Source organism: Perognathus longimembris, chromosome 2 (assembly GCF_023159225.1).
Source record: "Perognathus longimembris pacificus isolate PPM17 chromosome 2, ASM2315922v1, whole genome shotgun sequence".
Taxonomy (NCBI): Eukaryota; Metazoa; Chordata; class Mammalia; order Rodentia; family Heteromyidae; genus Perognathus; species Perognathus longimembris.
Window position 1 is genome coordinate 74,582,328 of NC_063162.1, and position 18,407 is coordinate 74,600,734.

General features: G+C 46.6%; 2 protein-coding genes across 4 annotated transcripts in view; both read left to right on the forward strand.

Annotated features, from left to right (window-relative positions):
* The first annotated feature begins 840 nt into the window (after window positions 1–840).
* Rp9 (RP9 pre-mRNA splicing factor) lies at window positions 841–11,931 on the forward strand. Of its 2 annotated transcripts, none has more exons than XM_048339502.1 (6): window positions 841–1,128; window positions 4,782–4,812; window positions 5,790–5,919; window positions 7,115–7,206; window positions 10,527–10,588; window positions 11,223–11,931. In XM_048339502.1, exons 1-6 carry the CDS (start codon window positions 965–967, stop codon window positions 11,419–11,421), a joined length of 678 nt encoding a protein of 225 aa, XP_048195459.1. In that variant the 5' UTR covers window positions 841–964; the 3' UTR covers window positions 11,422–11,931. The 2 variants fall into 2 exon arrangements, with proteins under 2 accessions (XP_048195459.1, XP_048195461.1); XM_048339504.1 differs by lacking the exon at window positions 11,223–11,931 and adding an exon at window positions 10,972–11,211.
* Window positions 11,932–16,495: 4,564 nt separating this feature from the next.
* The window catches only part of Nt5c3a (5'-nucleotidase, cytosolic IIIA), a 48,166-nt gene continuing 46,254 nt past the window's right edge, over window positions 16,496–18,407 (forward strand). Inside the window, exon 1 of one of the 2 annotated variants that reach the window (XM_048339497.1) lies at window positions 16,496–16,728. In XM_048339497.1, the coding sequence (XP_048195454.1) occupies window positions 16,591–16,728 (138 nt within the window). In that variant the 5' untranslated portion in view covers window positions 16,496–16,590. The remainder of the gene's footprint in view (window positions 16,729–18,407) is intronic. The other variant, XM_048339499.1, reaches the window with a different exon arrangement.

Below are 18,407 nucleotides of genomic sequence, written 5' to 3' on the forward strand. Positions count from 1 at the left end.
TTCAAGTCTACAGGAAGAAGAGCAAAGCTTATGGAGGATGATCAGCACCAAGGCATTCTAAGTCAGAATTGGTGGGAAAATGTCCCTCTAATTACATTTTAAACAAAAAAATTAAAAATTGTGTCAATACTTAATGTGTTTTATAAAAAAATTAAATCAATTCTTACTAAGGCCTTAGATCAATGACAGCACAATCGATGCTGAGGTTTATTACTTGCAGCACCAAACCTCAGCAAATGCAAAATACGTCGTCTATGTTTTAAGTCCAGAGAGCATGCTTGAGAAAACTGAAGAATTTACATAGGAGTACTGCCTTCACCTAAAAATGGTTGGATCCTGCCACTAAGCAGGGGGAGTACATGCCCCACGCTTAGTTTAAGGTTACTTGGACTGTGTACGAAGACTCAATTAAAAAATAAACATATCCTGGCGCCACTAGTTCCGGCCTGTAATCCTAGCTACTCCGGAGGCTGAGATCTGAGAATCGCGATTCAAAGCCAGCCCAGGCCGAAAAGTCCTTGACTCTTACCTCCAACTTAACCACAAGAAAAACGCAACTGGTGCTGTGGCTCAAAGTGGCAGAGTGCTAGCCTTGAGAAAAACGGCTCAGGGATAGTGCCCAGGCCATGAATTCAAACCGCACGACTGACCAAAAAACTAAATAGATAAATAAACTTAGTAATTCTAACATGCGTGCCTAGGAGGTGGCGGGTAAGACCGCCCAAGTGACTGGCGCCGGGCTCCAGCCCAAAGGCCCAACCTGGACCGGAGGGGGCGTGCCCTGCGCCTTGACGTTCCCGGAAGTCCTCTCCGGCCCCGCCCCTCCCCCGAAGCCGCCAGGGGGCGCCCGCAGGCCTGGCTGCGGGAAGTGGGGCTCGGATCTCCGACTCCGGGACCCGCGGCGGGAAGGCGGGGTCGCGGCCGAGGAAGTGCCTGGTGTCGTCCCGGAGCCCCACGGGCCGCGATGTCGTCCCGGCCGAGTCGCGACGACACGGGGCCGGAGATGCGGGCGGGGGGCGCGCGGCGGCCGCGGGAGCCGGCGGAACAGGAGCTGTTGCGGCGCCGGGAGCTGAAGCGGCGGCGCCGAGACGCACAGCAACTGCAGCAGCTGCAGCACCTGGAGTCCTTGTGAGTCCGCGGGGCGCGGGCGGACGAGGGGAGGGATGGGACCAGGGGAGGGAGGGGGCGGGGAGGGCGGGAGCAGAGGAGGGCGGGGGAAAGGGAGGGAGGGGCAGGATGGGAGCTGGGGACCACAGGAGGGCGCAGATAGGGGTTGGAGATGGGGATGAGGGCGGGGGTAAAGGTAGGGGGTGGGGAGAATGGGGGGCAGGGCTGTGCTGGGGGCCAGGGGTGGGAGTTGGGGGGGCGCAGGAGGGCGGAGATAGGGGTAGGGGATAAAGATAGGGGCGTGGTCAGAGATGTGCTGGAAGGTAGAGGTGGGAGTTGGGGGTAGTGGTGGGGCGTGGTGAGGGGTGTAGACGGGAGTTGCCGGGAGTTGCGGGTGAGGGGCGCGGTTCTCGCGCGCAGGTCCTAGGTCGCCGGGGTTGTGGAGGAGCCAGGCCGTTGGGCGGGCCCATCGGTGGCAGGTGGCAGAAGGATGCATCCCGCGGTGGGTCCAGGTTGGGGGCAGCTCTAGGCCAGGGACTGGGGGCGTGGGTGCGGGGGGACGGAGGGGTTGCGGGGTCCCTCCCAGGGGACGTTTAGATGGTCTCTTCTTCAAGAGAAGAAACCCGAAGTGGAGTCAGACTGAGGGTGGAAACCTGTTGATTCATTTTTCCGTCTTCACTGCTGCTGTCTCTTGGTGACTTTTCTTTTGATGTCTGTCTTCAGTTTGGTTTTTCTCTCTGCCCCTGAGCATCTGCGCATGTTTAAGGGACTCTAACGTTCCTACCCAGGCTTGGGAGACACCAGGAGGACCGTGGCCCAGAGCTGCCTCCTTAGGATCTCCGGGGTCAGGCACTGAGATGCCCAGGTCCTCAGGTGGAGACCCAGAGTAAGCAGGTGGACATCCTTTACTGGGCTCCACAAAAGTCTTCAGTCCCATGCCTGGGGTAGGGTGGGAGGGCATAAGCCTGCCCTACCTTCCCTGGGTTAGGATGTTCAGGCCTCCTGGCTCCAGGAAAGCCCAGGCTCCAGGCCCATCTTCTCCACTCTAAGACCGCCAAACTGTCTTCTTCTCATATTTCTGTTTATTCTCTGGCTGCCTTTTCTTCTTGAGACAGGGTCTCATTTACCCAGGTTGATCTTGTTTGATTTTTCTCGTCCTGGGGCTTGAATTCAGGGGCTGAGCACTATCCCTGGCTTCCTTTTGCTCAAGGCTAATAAGCACTCTCCACTTGAGCCACAGCACCACTTCCAGGTTTTTCTGTTTATGTGGTACTGAGGAATCGAACCCAGGGCTTCATGCATGCTAAGGCAAGCACTCTACCAAGCCACATTCCCAGCCCCTGATCTTGATTTTTCATCCTCCTGCCTCAGCCTTTTCCTCCTGAATAGCATTACAGGTGTGTGTCACTACATAGCCCCTGGGAAGGAAGACAATATGTTAGAAGTTAGCACATGGGAGCTTATTAAGTAGCAACCAAGTGTATTCATCCCTGATGAGTGGATGGCCCGCTTCATGTCTCCTCACTTTTTGTTTTTTTGTTGTTGTTTTTTTGTTTTCAGTCATGGGGCTTGGAACTCAGGGCCCAGGGTGCTGTCCCGGAGCTTTTCTACTCAAGGGTAGCCCTCTGTAACTTTGAGCCATAGTGCCACTTCTAGTTTTTTGGTGATTAACTGGAGATAAGAGTCTCTCAGACTTTTCTTCCCTGGACTGGCTTTGAACCATGACCTCAGATCTCAGTCTTTTGAGTAGCAAGGATTACAGGCACCCAATGAGCCACTAGCACCCAGCTATGCCACCTTATTTTCACAGTACTTATCTCTCCTTGACCCCAGGCAGGTACCGGCAAGGTAGTCCAGCCGTCTCAGTCACTGAAGACCTCCCCAGTGCTTTCCTGAAGCTTTCCTGAAGGCCTGTCTCAAATCACATCCCAGTGCTCACAAGCACAACAAAATATTTCATAAAATAAAGACTTAGGCATGGTGGGCCATACTTGTAACTCCAAGTTTAGGAGACTGAGGAAGGATTGTGAGTCCAAGGCAGAGTGAGAGTCTTGTCTCAAAAAGCCAATAAATAAAGATTTTCTTCTCCCCAGAACAATCTCAATGACTTCCAAGTACGGTGTCTCAGATAGTCCAAAATAATTGGTATTTACTAATTTCTTTTCAGTCCTGAAGATTGAACCCAGGCCTTATGCATGCTAGTCCAGCACTATCTTGCCAAGCTGCAACCCAGCCACACATTTAACTGTCAGCACAGAGATGCACATATTCCTTTAGGCACCTGAACATATTGCCATTTACTGATTGCACATATATAGTACTTAAGTATATCTTTGAGAATTTCTATGTATGCATGCCACTACTGGAGCTCAAACTTGAGGTCTCATGTTATTGCTTGTCTTTTTTGCTCAAGGCTAGTGCTCTACCACTTGAGCCATACCTCCACCTCCAGCTTTTTGCTTGTTAATTAGAAGTAAGAGTCTCCTGTGGAATTTTTCTGTCCAGGCTGGCTTCAAATCATAATCCTCAGATCTCAGCCTACTAAGTAGCTAGGATTTACAGGCATGAGCCACTGGTGCCCAGCTGAGACTTAAAATTTAAATGTGCGGCATTACTGTATTGGCTTACTCAAAGAGTACTAGCTGCCTTTCTTCAGACCTACAAACCAGTTATGAAATGGACTTTTTAGGGAGTTCATTGTTAATACTGTATTTCAAAGTTTCTAATTCCACGACACTCCTTTTCATCCTGGCAAGAACACTTAATACTTATCATGTATTTGGACCTCGGTTTAATTGGCTATATGTTGTTTGTACAACTTGCACAGCTCAGAATTTTTTTTTGATTTATGCATTTTACTATCAATGCATGAGGCAATGCCTTAACAATGCTAATGAACCATTTCCCGGGATTCATTTGCTTTTGCTAAGGTAGGTCTGTGTCACCCACAGCATTCCTTTACAAAGTATTTTTAGCATCTGCTTTGGAAGCAGCACTGTACCAAATCCAAGAAGCTAAATCAGTTGAGACCAAGTCATTTACTGAAGAACCTTCAGAGGCAGATTACTCTTGACCCTTAGAAAACTTCACAGGGATTTTCATCCATCGTCCACTGAGGTGTTTGTATCAAATAAGAGACAGGAAAGCATTTCACGTTCCCTTTGCCTCTTCTCCTTGACCCTCTATACCTAATTTCCCCAAAAGCACCTGTCAATGCTGCATACATACATGGAGAACTGGAATGAGGAAAGGACATTGTTAAGTGTGTCCATCCTTTGCAGTTAGAAGCATTAACATAAATTAATACCAGCCTGGAGATTGGAGAGGTGACACACAGATTGAGCTGGAAAGCCACATCCTGCTTTGGAAGCTGTGAGGTGCCATGAAGAGCACTAGAGCTGCTCTTGAGCGTGGGAACCTGCCTGTGCAGTGTGTCCTGCCAGCATTTTTCCCAAATGTAAATTCTCTGGGTCTGTAGGAGTTCAGGCCCCAGTGTCTGTTGCCCAAAGGAGACTAGATTGGAGTCTAGTGGCTTTGTGATCTGCAGCCTCAGGGTAAAAGCTCACTGCTAAAGTCCCTGTAAGAGTGCTAGAGCTCTGCTTCATGTCAGGTAGCTGTAAACACATCTGTTAACACAGTGAATGAAGTTTTGCTTTTTGTTTTTTATCTTCTAGTTATGAAAAACCTCCTCCTGGGCTTATCAAGGTGAGTGTGAGGTTGGTACTCTGTCACTCCACAGGCTGGGCTTGCAGCCTCAGTGACCAGCTAGGAAAAATGGGTGCATGGTACCTTGAATACAGGAGTGGTTTGGTGGGCTTTTTGCTGTTGTTGTGGGAAGGGGGGTGGTCTTTCTGTTATTGTTTTTGAGAAAGGGTCTCACTATATTGCTGACCTCAAATTTACTAGGTAGCCTAGGCTGGCCTAGAATTCACAGCTCTGCCTCTATATTCTGTATGCTAGACACTTGGCTTTGCATGAAGTTTCAAACCTCCTTTCATGGAAAACCTCTCTCCTTCACGCTAATGTCAGGTCCTCCTATGGGGCTATGTGACTTGTATGTCTCTGTGGAATCAGTCAGCCATGTTTGCCCACCCCAAGGAAGCAGTACAGGCACCCATGGGCTCCTCTGCCATGGCTCCCTCACTGGTGGCATCTTCGGGAGCTCTGTCATGGTCCTCATCCACCTCACACAGATTGGGGTGTACCCCACCCTTAGTATACCCCAGGTTGGGGTCTCAGTGTTCTCACTAGTGCCTCTGCAGGGGCCCCTAGCTCCCTATATGGCTGCTGAAGTAAGGGGATTCGGAGCACTACACAGGGAGCCCACAGAATGTCACAAGCAGTCTCTAGTCAGTTGTATGTAACCTGGCCTGTGTCAGTTCTTATGCCCAGCTCCTCCCTGGCACCTATCTGGCATGGTGAAACCTTTGATGGAGTCTTACTCCTGTGAGAACACCATGCTCACAGGTCATCTTCCAGTAGCAGCTGCATTGATTTTCAGGTCCTTGTCTTCCATGAGCTCCAGTTTCTCCCTTCAGGGGTAACTGGTTCCTGGGGTGATCCAGGATGGCCTTGGGCCCCACTGTGAAGGCCAAGCCAGTGGTGGTGGGGTCCTGCACAGGAGGAGCGGAGGCCAGGGCTTTCCCATGTTGCTTACACATGCGTGCTTTTCCCTCTTGTAGGAAGACGAGACTAAGCCAGAAGACTGCATACCGGATGTCCCGGGCAACGAGCATGCCAGGGAGTTTCTGGCTCACGCGCCAACTAAAGGACTGTGGATGCCCCTGGGGAAAGAAGTCAAAGTTATGCAGTGTGAGTAGGTTATGCAGGGTGTCAGGTACATTCCATGATGGGCAGGTGCATACCAAATGTCCCAGTGTGCTAATTTCCACAACTTATTCTCAGCCTGCCCCTTGTAAAGTCCTGACATGGTCTCCATTTCTAGAGAAGGAAGGAGCTTGCTAGAGATGGTGAAAAATCCAGCAGCAGGGGCAGAGCCAGCTTTGACCCAAGTCCAGTAGTCTTTGCTCAGGACCTTGCTGCCCTGGAGTCCTCTCCCTAGTGATCCACCTGTACAGAAAGGACGTTGCACGTGGAACCTGGGGTCTGAGGGTACATCAGAGGGCTAGTATCTTAGAATTGTTCTCTTCTGGGTCATCCTCTTTCAGATGTGCTAGGTGGTTCCATCAAATACCAGAAATAAGACAGCCTGGGCCACATCCGGGCATTCTGCCCAGGTAGAGCTTGCTATGTCTGCACCTTGCCCACCACAGTTGAGCATTCCGTGCCTGCCCACCAGAGCACTCTCATCCCAGAGAGTATAAAATATCTTTCAAAAGAGTAAAGTCCAAGCCCTAGGAATAGAAGTTTCTTTTAACACAAAGGCTGAGAAAGCACCAAAATCTGCATGTGGTATGGCCTTGGTACACTGGGAGGCCTGAGCTTTAGGAGGTTCTTGGAACCATGAACTTGAACCTGAACCATGCACATGTGCTAGGCTACTAGAAGGCTACTAGATGTCACGAAGCGCACAGCAGCCCTGCTCTGCAGGTGGAGTTCTGCCAGGGTTGTGATGGCATTCACATTTTTAGAGAACTGGTGACTGAGTTTCCTTAAAACTGAGGTAATTGTGCAGTAACTGATTCAACCTGAGAAAGAAGCTTGTTTTTACTTGTGTTTCTAAATGAGACTTTCCTCCACTTGGTGAATAGAAAAGATTCACTTTTGAAGACAGAGTGAGACACACACACACCAAAGATAAATTCGCATCTGCAGTAAGTCCACATCACATTGCTTCATAAACACTGGTAATGGAAAGTTCGCTCCTAAAGCTACAAGACTTAAGGCTGGGTGGGGAGGCCACTGGCTAAACTGTTTTCTGGGATGTCACTTTCACCCCCTGTTGGCCTCTGCATTTAGAACTGCCTCATCTAGTCTGAGGAAGGAAAACTTCAGTGTGAGAAACTGCCTTGCCTTACAGAAATGTTTCCCTTTTTCTTTGTTTTAGGTTGGCGCTGCAAACGGTATGGTCACAGAACCGGTGACAAAGAATGCCCTTTCTTTATCAAAGGCAACCAAAAGTTAGAGCAGTTCAGAGTAGTAAGTAAACCTGCAGTGTTGATTACATTGATCACAGATGGTGGACAGCTGTGAGCCAGATTGTCTTCAGGGAATGAGTGTTCACAGAAAGGTGTTCCCAGAAGTCTCTTGGCCAAAGTATGCTTTGATAACTGCACTTGGGTGACATATTAACTCTGTTAAAATACACTGTACTTAGTTAGGCATAGTGATTATCAGAAGGCTGGGGCAAAAGGAGCACTAATTTGGGGCTGGCCTGTGTAACCTGAAGAGACCCTTGTATCTCAAAGTTACACATTTTGTCAAGCTATGATGGTGCACAATGGCAGACAATGAGCAGAGAGGATGAGATATGAGCATCACAAGTTTGAGGCCAGCCTGCAAGGGTGGCTAAGAGAATCACAAAGTTCCATGCCAGCCTGCGAGGAAAAAAACTTTAAGGAGCTTAATGTATATAGCTCCATGGTAGAGTGCTTGCCTAGGGTAGAATCCCCAGTATGTCAAATGTTTTTTACTTATACCTTAGGGACATTAGTATCTTTTTAAAGCAGACTGTTCAGATCCCCTTTAACTTACTATATATGCAGTCATGTTGCATTACTAAAATTAACCCTTTCACTTCCCAGATTCCTATAGATTAAATATTTTACTGTTTTAAGTTGTTTTCTCTCTAGATTATAGTAAGGCAGATCACCCATTTCCTCACTGTGTTTTTGCAGAGTCACTCCTTGAGAGGTATTAGTTCACATGTAGTAACTACTTCTGCCAAAAATATGCTACTTTGTGAATGTAATTATTAGCATATATCAACATGGAGTCAACAGGACCAGGCGTGGTAATCTACGTCTGTAATCGCAGCACTCTAGAGCCTAAGGCAGGAGCATCCCAAGTTTGAGGCCAACCTGGACTACACAGCAAAAAACCTGTCTATGCGCACGAACATGCATGTGTGTGCATGTGTGTGCGCACACTCCCTCCCCCACACACACACAGAAAAAGAATAAAAAAAATCTCCAGATGTTCACTTTGTCGAGATCAAAACCAGGGCTTCCTGCATTAGAGGCAAGCACTCCAATCCTGACCTATACCTGCAACCTGCATTATGATGTAGGAAGACTTATAATGTTGTGGGAAAATACTTTAAAAAACCTAAATGAAAACTATAGAGCTGGCTAATGGCTGGTAGCTCATGATTATAATCCTAGCTACTCAGGAGGCTGAGATCTGAGGATTGCAGCGAGAAACTAGCCCAGGCAGGAAAGTCCCCTTGAGACTCTTATCTCCAATTAACCATTCAAAAACCAGAAGTGAAGCTGTGGCTGAAAGTGGTAGAGCTCCAGTCTTGAGCAAAAGAGCTCAGGGATAGTGTCCAGGCCCTGAGCTCAAGCCCTGCAACCAGCCAAAAATAAATAAAATCGTAGAGCTATGTCTCATATGATTCAAATTCTCCATATTCTAGATAATGAACAAAAAATATACTAGAGATTAATGGGAATTCACCTTGGAAAATGAGATAATAGATTTTTAAAATGTATTCATACATATTTCAGCAAGCACTCTACCTGTGAATAATTACGAGCCCCAAATATGTTCTTTATACTTAATTGTTTTATAATATCTGAAATTTCTTCAATAAATGGTTCAATCACTGTGGGAAAGGCTTCGAAGGCAGACAGGTTTATCTCATGGCTTCAAATGTTTCAGTCCCCCATCAGTTAGCTCCATTGCTATTGGCCAAAGGAGAGACAGAACAACATTCGGGGGGCATGGTGGGCAAGATTGCCCATCTCCTGGCAGCTGGCAGCAGTGACAAGAAGTAGGACAAGGCACAGCCTTCAAAGTTATGCCCCAGTGACCTATTTCCTCCAGCTTAACCTGCCTCTTAGAAGCCCCCCAGTGGATTAACTTCATATACCTAGCCCCTGATGATCAAATCACCTCTCAGTGACTACATCCTCCAGCAGGCCAAGCCTCAGCCCATAGGCTGTATTCCCTCTTTAGGGGATACTTCACACACAAACCATGTGTGCATGTATGAGGTGGTTTGTGGGGGTCATTTTGGTTTTTTTGCTTATTTAAGTAGCCATATAAAGGGGTTTCAAATCAACATATGACCAAGTGCAATGCATCTTGATCGATATCACCCCTTCTATTGGTCTCTCCATCTCCCCCAACTCCTATCCATACCCTCAAGTTCCCTGTGTCTATATATGCATATTTGTTTGTTTTGATGCTAAGGATTGGACCTAAGACAATGTACATTTTACTGACAGTCTTTTCCTTTGGTTTTTGTTTTGTTCGGAGACCAGGTCTTGATATATAGCTCATGCTGGCCTCAAACTCAAATCTTTCTGCCTCAGCTGGATGGTAAGCCATGTACAACCATGCTGAGCTGTCCTTTTTTGTTAACGTGAGATCCTGAGATAATTCACTTCTCATATTTCTTCTAAGTGTATGCTTACAAGCAAGTACTAGGAGCTACTTAGTAAATTATGTAATTGTAGAACATATTTTCCTTACTGAAAAAAAATGAACCATAGGTAGTTTTTGCCACCAAGTACAAGGCTGTTTGCCTTTCCAGAGTCAGTCTGCAGATAGTACCAGGTGTCTGTATCCCCTGGAGCTTTGGAGTTTGAATGTGTCTATATGTTCTGATATGTGGTCTTTCTTACACATCATACACAGTGCGTTTTGAAGCTCAAGTAGACACCTGTCCATTTGTACTCTCCAAGTTTCATAGCTCTATACCACCATGTGTTTGGGTATTCTCCCTAAAGAGTATTTAATTGTTTCCTGTGTTTTTCTAATTAGAGAAATATTTTTGTAGTTCCAATGATTTTATAGCCAGTTAAGCCCTTTAAAAGAAGTAGAGCTGGGCACCAGTGGCTCACCCCTATAATTCTAGCTACTCAAAAGGCTTAGTCTGAGAATCAAAGTTAAAAGTCAGACTGTGCAAGTCTGAGACTCTTATCTTCAGTTAACCACTCAAAAATCAGAAGTGGAGATGTGGTTCAAAGTGGTAAAGGACAAGCCTTGAGCAAAAAAGTCAAGGGCTGTACCTAGGCCCTGAGTTTAAGCCACAGGACTGACACCAGGGGGAAAAAAGAATATATTGATACTAAAAGTGGATCAAGATAGATGGTAACAGCCTGAAATCTAAGCACTTAGGAGGCTGAAGTAGGAGAATCATAAATTCAAACCAGCCTGAAATACATAATTCATTATATGTAATTCTATCTTTTTAAGAAAAAAAAGGTCCATCAAACAGTAGTTTTGATGACAGAATTTAAATTTTACTTGTCAAGTCCATGAAACCTAATTCAACTTTCTCTGATCCTCAGGCACATGAAGACCCCATGTATGACATCATTCGGGAGAATAAAAGGCACGAAAAGGATGTGAGGTGAGGTCATCTGACCTAACATCCTCCCAGTCTTAGATTATACAATGTTTGGACCACCATTCTAGTACTAGAGGGAAGTCCTGTAACTGTGAATGGTAGAAGGTAGGAGCTACACCCCAACATACTGTTGTGGGGTGGGGGGAGGCAACCAGCCTCTTCCTCTGCTTTCTAAGAGCACTGTGGGGTCATCTTGTAGGATACAATTGACAATTCTGGTTTGTTTGTTTTAGACAGGGCCTAGATAAATAGTCCATACTGGGCTTGTATTTGCCATCCTCAGCCTTCAGAGTGCTGAGATTCTACGTGTATACCACTCCCAGAAAAATCCGCTCTAATCTAATTTGACTTTATCATGCAGGACAAGTACTTATTTTCTTTTCCAGCTGGCTACACTGAATTATAGGAGAAGGTAGACTCAGTAAAAGTGAGCAAAGAGACATGTTCCAATAAGTGTGTATCTGCTAGAAATGATAAGGACTGGAAATGTGCAGAAATGCTCAGGACAGTGAAGTGTAGGTGCTGTCTCTAGTGACACATTCATGCCCGACTCTTTCCCCAATGCTCCTTTTAAATCGTATGCATACAGAGAAGCACTGACTGACAGATCGCATCCTTCGGCCTGTTCTGTGTTTAGGATACAGCAGTTAAAGCAGTTGCTGGAGGATTCTACCTCAGACGAGGATGAGAGCAGCTCCAGCTCTTCTGAGTGTAAAGAGAAACACAAGAAAAAGAAGAAGAAGGAAAAGCATAAGAAAAGGAAGAAAGAGAAGAAAAAGAAGAAAAAACGGAAGCATAAGTCTTCCAAGTCAAGTTCGAGTTCAGACTCGGAGTGACAGGTCCCTCTGTGGTCTAAGCGGTCCTCTTACACCAAGCACTGGGAGAGCAGGGGGTGAAGGGACCAGAGTCACAGACCCAGAGGAGACACTGTCATCATGCTGTGGGGGCTCACTCCTTCCTGTGACCAGCTGACCCCCAGCAGGGTGAGTTATTTTCCCAGGTGCTGCCTGGACAGTTCCAGTTCCAGGCTGGAGAGTGTCTCAGTGTTCTCCCTGATGGTCCCTGGTGGTCACTGGGGTCAGCGCCTGTGGAAGGCTGCAGGGTGTAGGACAAGGGAACAGCCCCAGCCTTGCCCACCGTCCTGGGGAACTCAGTGCCCATAGGCCTCTGGCTGGATCCTTCTGTTGTTGAGGGTAATAAAAGTTCATGGTTTATTTTTTAAAGTGTAGTCATGTACTCATGAACAACATGGAACAACATGTGGAACAACTTTCAAAGTTTTAACCCTGGACTCTTCATTTCTATCCCAGTTACTTCCCAGAGGCTCCCATTCCTGCTTACATTTGTAGTGCACTTTCCAGTGTATCATGAACACATAGGGCATGTGTGTGTGTGTGTGTGTGTGTGTGTGTGTGTGTGTGTGTCGTTTGAACTTGGGGCCTGGGCACTGTCCCTGAGCTCTTTTTGCTCAAAGGTAGCAGTCTTACCACTTTGAGCAACTCCACTTCCAGTTTTCTAGTAGTTAATTGGAGATAAGCATCTCGGTTTTTCTTGTTTAGGCTGGCTTTGAACCACCATCCTCAGATCTTAGCTTCCTGGGTAGCTAGGATCACATGTGTGAGCCTCCAGTGCCTGGTACACATAGATATTTTTATGTACAAGTGTAATGTATGTCCCTTTTTAAATTTAACAGTATGAATGTGATCATCTTTCAGTCCAGTAAGTATGGCCCTGCTGCCCTATAAGAGGTGCACATTCATATTCACAGCTAGCTGATTTGGAGAAGGGTTCCTATAACAATCAGAAATTTTGTATACCTATCTGGATTTTATTACTGGGGTCCTAACCTTTACACAGAGGTATTGACCCAGAAAGTTTGTAGGGGAAATACTACACTGGGCCAGCTAGCCATATCCCAGAATATATCCCTCACTTCCTGCCTCTCCCATGAATACAGCCCACTTGCCAGTGACCTTGTAGCTTATGGTGAACTGCAGCAGGGATCAGGGATGTGCCTGTGTGAGAGGAGACAGGTGCATTCATCATTGAGCCAAAGTGCAGCTGGATCTTGCCAAAGGCAAGTGTGTTGGCACACATCCAGCATTGACTACTGCTACTTCCCTGTTCATTTAGGGTCCAAAATTTTATTACTTCCTTCTAGGAACTGCATCACCCCCTCATTAATGAAGACCCATTCCGGGCACAGAAGACCCACCCATCTCAGGAAATGCTGCAGATTGTAAAAGCACCTTAGGAACACAAGCCACCTACACTCCAGTGTCCAGGACTTGGGAAGAATTTGTTTTTGTAGTGTTGGGGATTGAATGCCTACTCAGTCTAAGCAAGCGCTGTACCACTGAATTGTACTCAAACGTCTAGGCTTTGTTTCTCAAAGCTAAGAGCCAGTTGAGTCCATCTTTTCCTTCCACTGATCTTTGTCATCCTTCCTCAGTTCCTATATCCATACTGCTAGTTTGAAGATTTTTTTTTTTGGTACTGGTGATTGAACCCAGGACCTTGTACTTGCTAGGCAAATGCTTTGCCACTGAGCTACATCCCAGCTCCATACTGCTAGGTTTAAAAGCTAGATCTGATCGCCTATAAATTAGCCCTCAGGAGGCTTGAGAAAGAGGATCAAGAGTTCATCTGGGCATGGAGGGGTCTCATCTGTAATCCTCATCTGTAGACTGAGATCTGAGGATCACAGTCAAAGCTAACTTAGAAAAGTCCATGAGGCTCTCTCATCTTTAATTATAAACTACCAAAAAGAAGTAGAGCTGTATAGTGCTAGCCTTGAGCAAAATATCTCAGGGACAGTGCCCAGGCTGAAGTTCAAGTCCCCAGCCATGAGAGAAAAAGACAAGTGTAAGAGGCCTTGAGTTCAAGTCCTACTACAGGGAAAAGTTAAAAATAACCCCACACATATTAATTTAAAAAATAATTACAATACTGAATATGTAGCTCATTGATAGAATCCTTGCCTAGCAGGTTCAAGGCCCGGTTTAATCCCAACATTGAGGGAAGAAAAAAAAAATGACACAATATAGACTATAAATCTATTAGCTCTAAACTGAAGGCAGAGGCCCTGAAAAGCAGTGTGCTATTGGCCTGTTCAGACCTTCAAGGACTGTTCAGGACCTGCAATCTGAAGGGCACTGACCTGGGAGTACTACCAGCCCATCCTCATGGTCAAGTTGTGCACAGTAAGTTTTGTTCAGTACCTTATTATTTTTTATACTGATGATAGACATTTTTTAAAGGTTATTGAGATCTCTATTTTTTTCAGATGCCTATGTGTTTATTCTAAGTTGGGGAACATGTTAAGTGTCCCTGACTTAGAAAATGGCTTAGTTTTGTTTTTAGTTTTTTATTTTATTGTCAAAGTGAAGTACAGAGGGGTTGCAGTTTCATAATACAGTGAGTACATTTCTTATCCAATTTGTTACCTCCTCTCATTTTTTCCCCACCTCCCCCTCCCCATTTCCCTCTTCCCCCATGAGTTGTACAGTTGGTTTACACCATAAAGTTGTGTAAGTAATGCTGCTGCATTGGTTTATCTTTTTATCTTTTGTCTCTAGATTTTGGTGTTCCCTTTCCTTTTCCTAATTCCAATACACGTATATACAATATCCAGGGTATTAAAATCAGTTACAATGATAGCAGGGGTAAAACCACGTGAAGGGAATACAGAAAAAGAAAAAAAGAAGGGCACGTTGGCATGTTGAAAGTAACTACAACAGTGATATATCACTTGTTTTTATAACTTGAAGTTCATTTCACTTAGGATCATCTTATGTGTTCATATGGGCATAGCTCTTGAGCTATTGTGATTTTCTGCTAGAACTATCATAGATGTGTACTAATTATTCCCTATGAGGAGAGCCAGAGAGTCCATGTTTCTTTGGGTCTGGCTTACTTTACTTAGTATGATTTTTTCCAAGTCCTTCCATTTCCTTATGAATGGGGCGGTGTCATTCTTTCTGATTGAGGCATAGAATTCCATTGTGTATATATAACACATTGTCTTGCTCCTGGATTGGGAGGATTAACCTTATGAAAATGGCACATACTGCCAAAGACTATCTACAAATTCAATGCAATACCTATCAATATCCCAACAACATTCTTTAATGAAATAGAGGAAGCAATCCAGAAATTCATATGGAACAATAAAAGACCCTGAATAGCAAAAGCCATCCTGAGTAGAAAGAATAGTGCCGGAGGAATTTCAAATTGTATTACAAAGCTATAGTAATAAAACAGCCTGGTATTGGCACAAGAACAGGCCCGAGGACCAATGGAATATAACCAAAGACCCAGAAATGAACCCACAGACGTATGGATACTTAATCTTTGATAAAGGAGCTAAAAGAATAGGAAGAAAGACAACCTCTTCAACAAATGGTGCTGGCAAAACTGATTAAACACCTGTAAAAAACTAAAACTAGATCCTCATATATCACCCTGCACCAAAATCAATTCCAAATGGGTCAAAGACCTCGAGGTAAAATCTGATACCTTGAAAACACTACAAGAAGGGATAGGAGAAACACTTAATAAAGGCCCAGAAATACAACAAATCAAAGAAAGGTTGGACAAATGGGACTGCATCAAACTGCAGAGCTTCTGCACTGGGAAGGACATAGCCTACAAGATTAATAGAAAGCCCACAGACTGGGAGAAGATCTTTACCAGCCATACAACAGACAAAGGCTTCATATCTAAAATATACACAGAACTCAAAAAAATTAAGTTCCCCCAAAACAAATCCCCAAAGAACCAATGGCCCTCTCAGCAAGTGGGCCAAAGACCTAAAAAGAGACTTATCTGAAGAGGAAATGAGAATGGCCAAGAGACATATGAAGAACTCTACCACACTGGCCATAAAAGAAAGAAATGCAAATCAAAACTACACTTAGATTCCACCTCACCCCAGTAAGAATGCCCATTATCAGGAAAACTAACAACAAATGCTGGAGGGGATGTGGCCAAAAGAGAACCCTACTACATTGTTGGAGGGAATGTAAACTTGTTCAACTACTCTGGAAGGTAGTATGGAGGTTCCTCAGAAGGCCAAACAGAGCTCCCCTAGGACCCAGCAGCCTCACTTTTGGGGCATCTACCCAAAACATTACAATCAAGACCACACTAAAGCCACCAGCACAACAATGTTCATCGCGGCACAATTTGTCATAGCTAAAATATGGAACCAAACCAGATGCCCCGTAGTTGATCAGGAAAATGTTGTTTGGTACTTTAAACACTTAGCACACTGTGCCCTTCAGGCTGGGACTTCCTTTGGAGCAACGCCCCCGAGGGGCATGGGTTAAACATGGTTTAAGCCTTGGAGTCAGCTGGGAGCCCAGAACACTGGGGCTGCTGACACCTCTGGCTCCACCGACTACGGAGAGAGGCTTGGCCTGCCAGGCTCCCGGCCGCTGCGAGGTTGTCATAGTACCGCATATCTACATGGCCCTGCAGGCTGCACGCGGCCCCACCAAGCCCCCAGGCCTAGAAGTCAGCCCAGGCGGCGGGCAGCGCCTCTGACGGTGCTGTGGCCCTAACCCTACATCTCCCCGGACGAGGCCGCCCCGAGGCTACACACGCTCATCCTCAGCGGAGACACGTGGGAGCAGCCGCCAGAGCCAGAACACCTTACACGGTGGCACTCAGCTGAGGGGTCTGCGGAAGTCCCGCCTCCCTCGTGGAGTGCGACGCAAGCCACGCCCTCGGAGAACGCTCACTGGCCCCGCCCCCAATATTTAGGGCGTGGCTACTGGAAAAGAGGCGGGGCCTGTCAAGGCGGGACCTTCATGGAGCCGGGCCTTCCGGGGGCGGAGCTGGTACGGCCGATAGGGCCCTCTGGTGGGTGTGGCCGCAGAGAGGGCGGGACTTCTGGGGCGGGGCGTCGGGGCCTCTTGGCCGGGCGCGCGGCTCCGGGGCCCCGCAGCTTGTGTTTGCGCGGGTGGCTTCTGCTTTTCCGGTCTGAGGTATTCGGGGCCCGCATGGACCGTGCGGCCGTGGCGCGGATGGGCGCGGTAGCGAGCGCCAGCGTGTGCGCGCTGGTGGCGGGGGTGGTTCTGGCCCAGTACATTTTCACCTTGAGGAGGAAGACGGGCCGCAAGACCAAGATCATCGAGATGGTGAGTGCGGAAGGACGGCACCGCGGCCGGGTCCGGAGGTCCTTCGTGGGGCCGGCGAGTGAGGCGCGCGGACCTCCGGGCCGGCCGCGGGAGCCGGCGGGCTTTATGTCCGCCCGAAGATGCTAGGGAGGCGAACGCCCCGTGCTTGCTGCCAACCCGCCTGTCAGGACCGGCCTGGTTCTGGGCAGGCTGTACCCGCACCCTCGCCAACCCTCACCCGCACCAACACTCACCAGCACCCAGCCGTCGCTGCTGGAATTACATTGTGAAAACATGATATCCTCAGTGCTTTTAAAAATACAGGTCAGAATAATTTATTCTGTATTTGGTGTATTTTCCTTCTTGTTTCAAACTCCAAGAAGTGTGTGTGTGTGTGTGTGTGTGTGTGCGCGCGCGCGCGCGCGCCTCTCTCTCACACACGAACTTGCATAAATGTCATTTCCTTTGGGGATGTATTTGCAGCTGGATCAAAGCAGTGTGTCTCTAGGATTCCCTCAGAGTAGCATCGTAAATCAGAAGCTAAGTATGTTCAGATTTGTTAGTTGGATGAGTCTGGGGCCGACTGGACTCGTTTTATTGACTGGCATGCAGGGTCGGGGCTCCAACACCCATCCTATGCTGTCCGTGCAAACATCTGGGCCAGGTATGCTTGAGACAGACATGGTGAGGCTCTGAATGCAATTCTATGTAATTGCATTTTAGGATACAATACGTGGAATAGGTTCAAACTGAAGAAGAGAAATGAGTTAGCCTGTTGTTTACTGCATATTGCCCAAGGCTGAATACAGCAACATTTTGGAATAATTGGTTGGTTCCCATGTTTATCTTTTCATGATAGTCCCAGATTTTTGAGTTAATTTATTCTTGGATGATTATGGCTTCTTTTCTACCCCCTGCATACCCCAAGTGTTTTCATCGATGCAGTTTCATTTTGTTCATGTTACCATCCTGCTTAGCGAACTTCAGTGGTTTCTCTTTTGCTCCAAACCCCGATTTTATAATCTACATATGGAAAAATAATTCATCCTTCTTTCTGTATGTAGTTGGTCTTTCAGAGTTTGTTAAGAAACTGTTTTCTTTGCAAAAAGTAGTGAAGATCCATGATGAATCCATAGAGTTGTGTTCTGTGAACACCAGTCCATCACTAACTGTATACTGTCAGACTGGGTGGGATACATGAGCAGCCTGCTCAAAACTCTCCAGTGGAAAATGTGCAGAGATTTGTGTTTTGAACTTCTGTAGCTTTGTTTTTATATATTTGCTTGTTTCTTTACATCAGTCATTTATTTTTTTTTTTTTACATCAGTCCTGGGACTTGACCTCAGGGCCTGGGTGCTATTCCTGAGGCTTCTTTTTGTTCAAGGCTGATATTCTGCCCCTTGAGCCACATTTCTGCTTCCAGCTTTTTGTTGGTGAATTGGAGATAAGAATCTCATGGACTTTCCTGCCCAGGGTGACTTTGAACAGATCCTCAGATCTCAGCCTCATGGGTAGCTAGAATTGCAAGCATGAGTCACCACTGCCCAGCTTAAACTTCTGTAGTTTTCATAGGTTGCTTCTTCAAATAGGAAAAGTATTTGAGTAGGAGAACCAAATGTGAATTCTGGTCCTAGTTCTTTCTCTTTGGGGCAGCCATGTTTTAGGGTCTGGTTTGCTCACTCACTATCCTTCCCTCAGAG

What these genes read in the sequence shown, in the direction of transcription:
- Rp9 (XM_048339502.1), top strand. Translation starts at nt 965, where the DNA reads ATGTCGTCCCGGCCGAGTCGCGACGACACGGGGCCGGAGATGCGGGCG. An exon ending in AGAAGTCAAAGTTATGCAGT is followed by an intron (nt 5,920 to 7,114) that starts GTGAGTAGGTTA and finishes TCTTTGTTTTAG; the next exon opens with GTTGGCGCTGCAAACGGTAT. An exon ending in AGTTAGAGCAGTTCAGAGTA is followed by an intron (nt 7,207 to 10,526) that starts GTAAGTAAACCT and finishes TCTGATCCTCAG; the next exon opens with GCACATGAAGACCCCATGTA.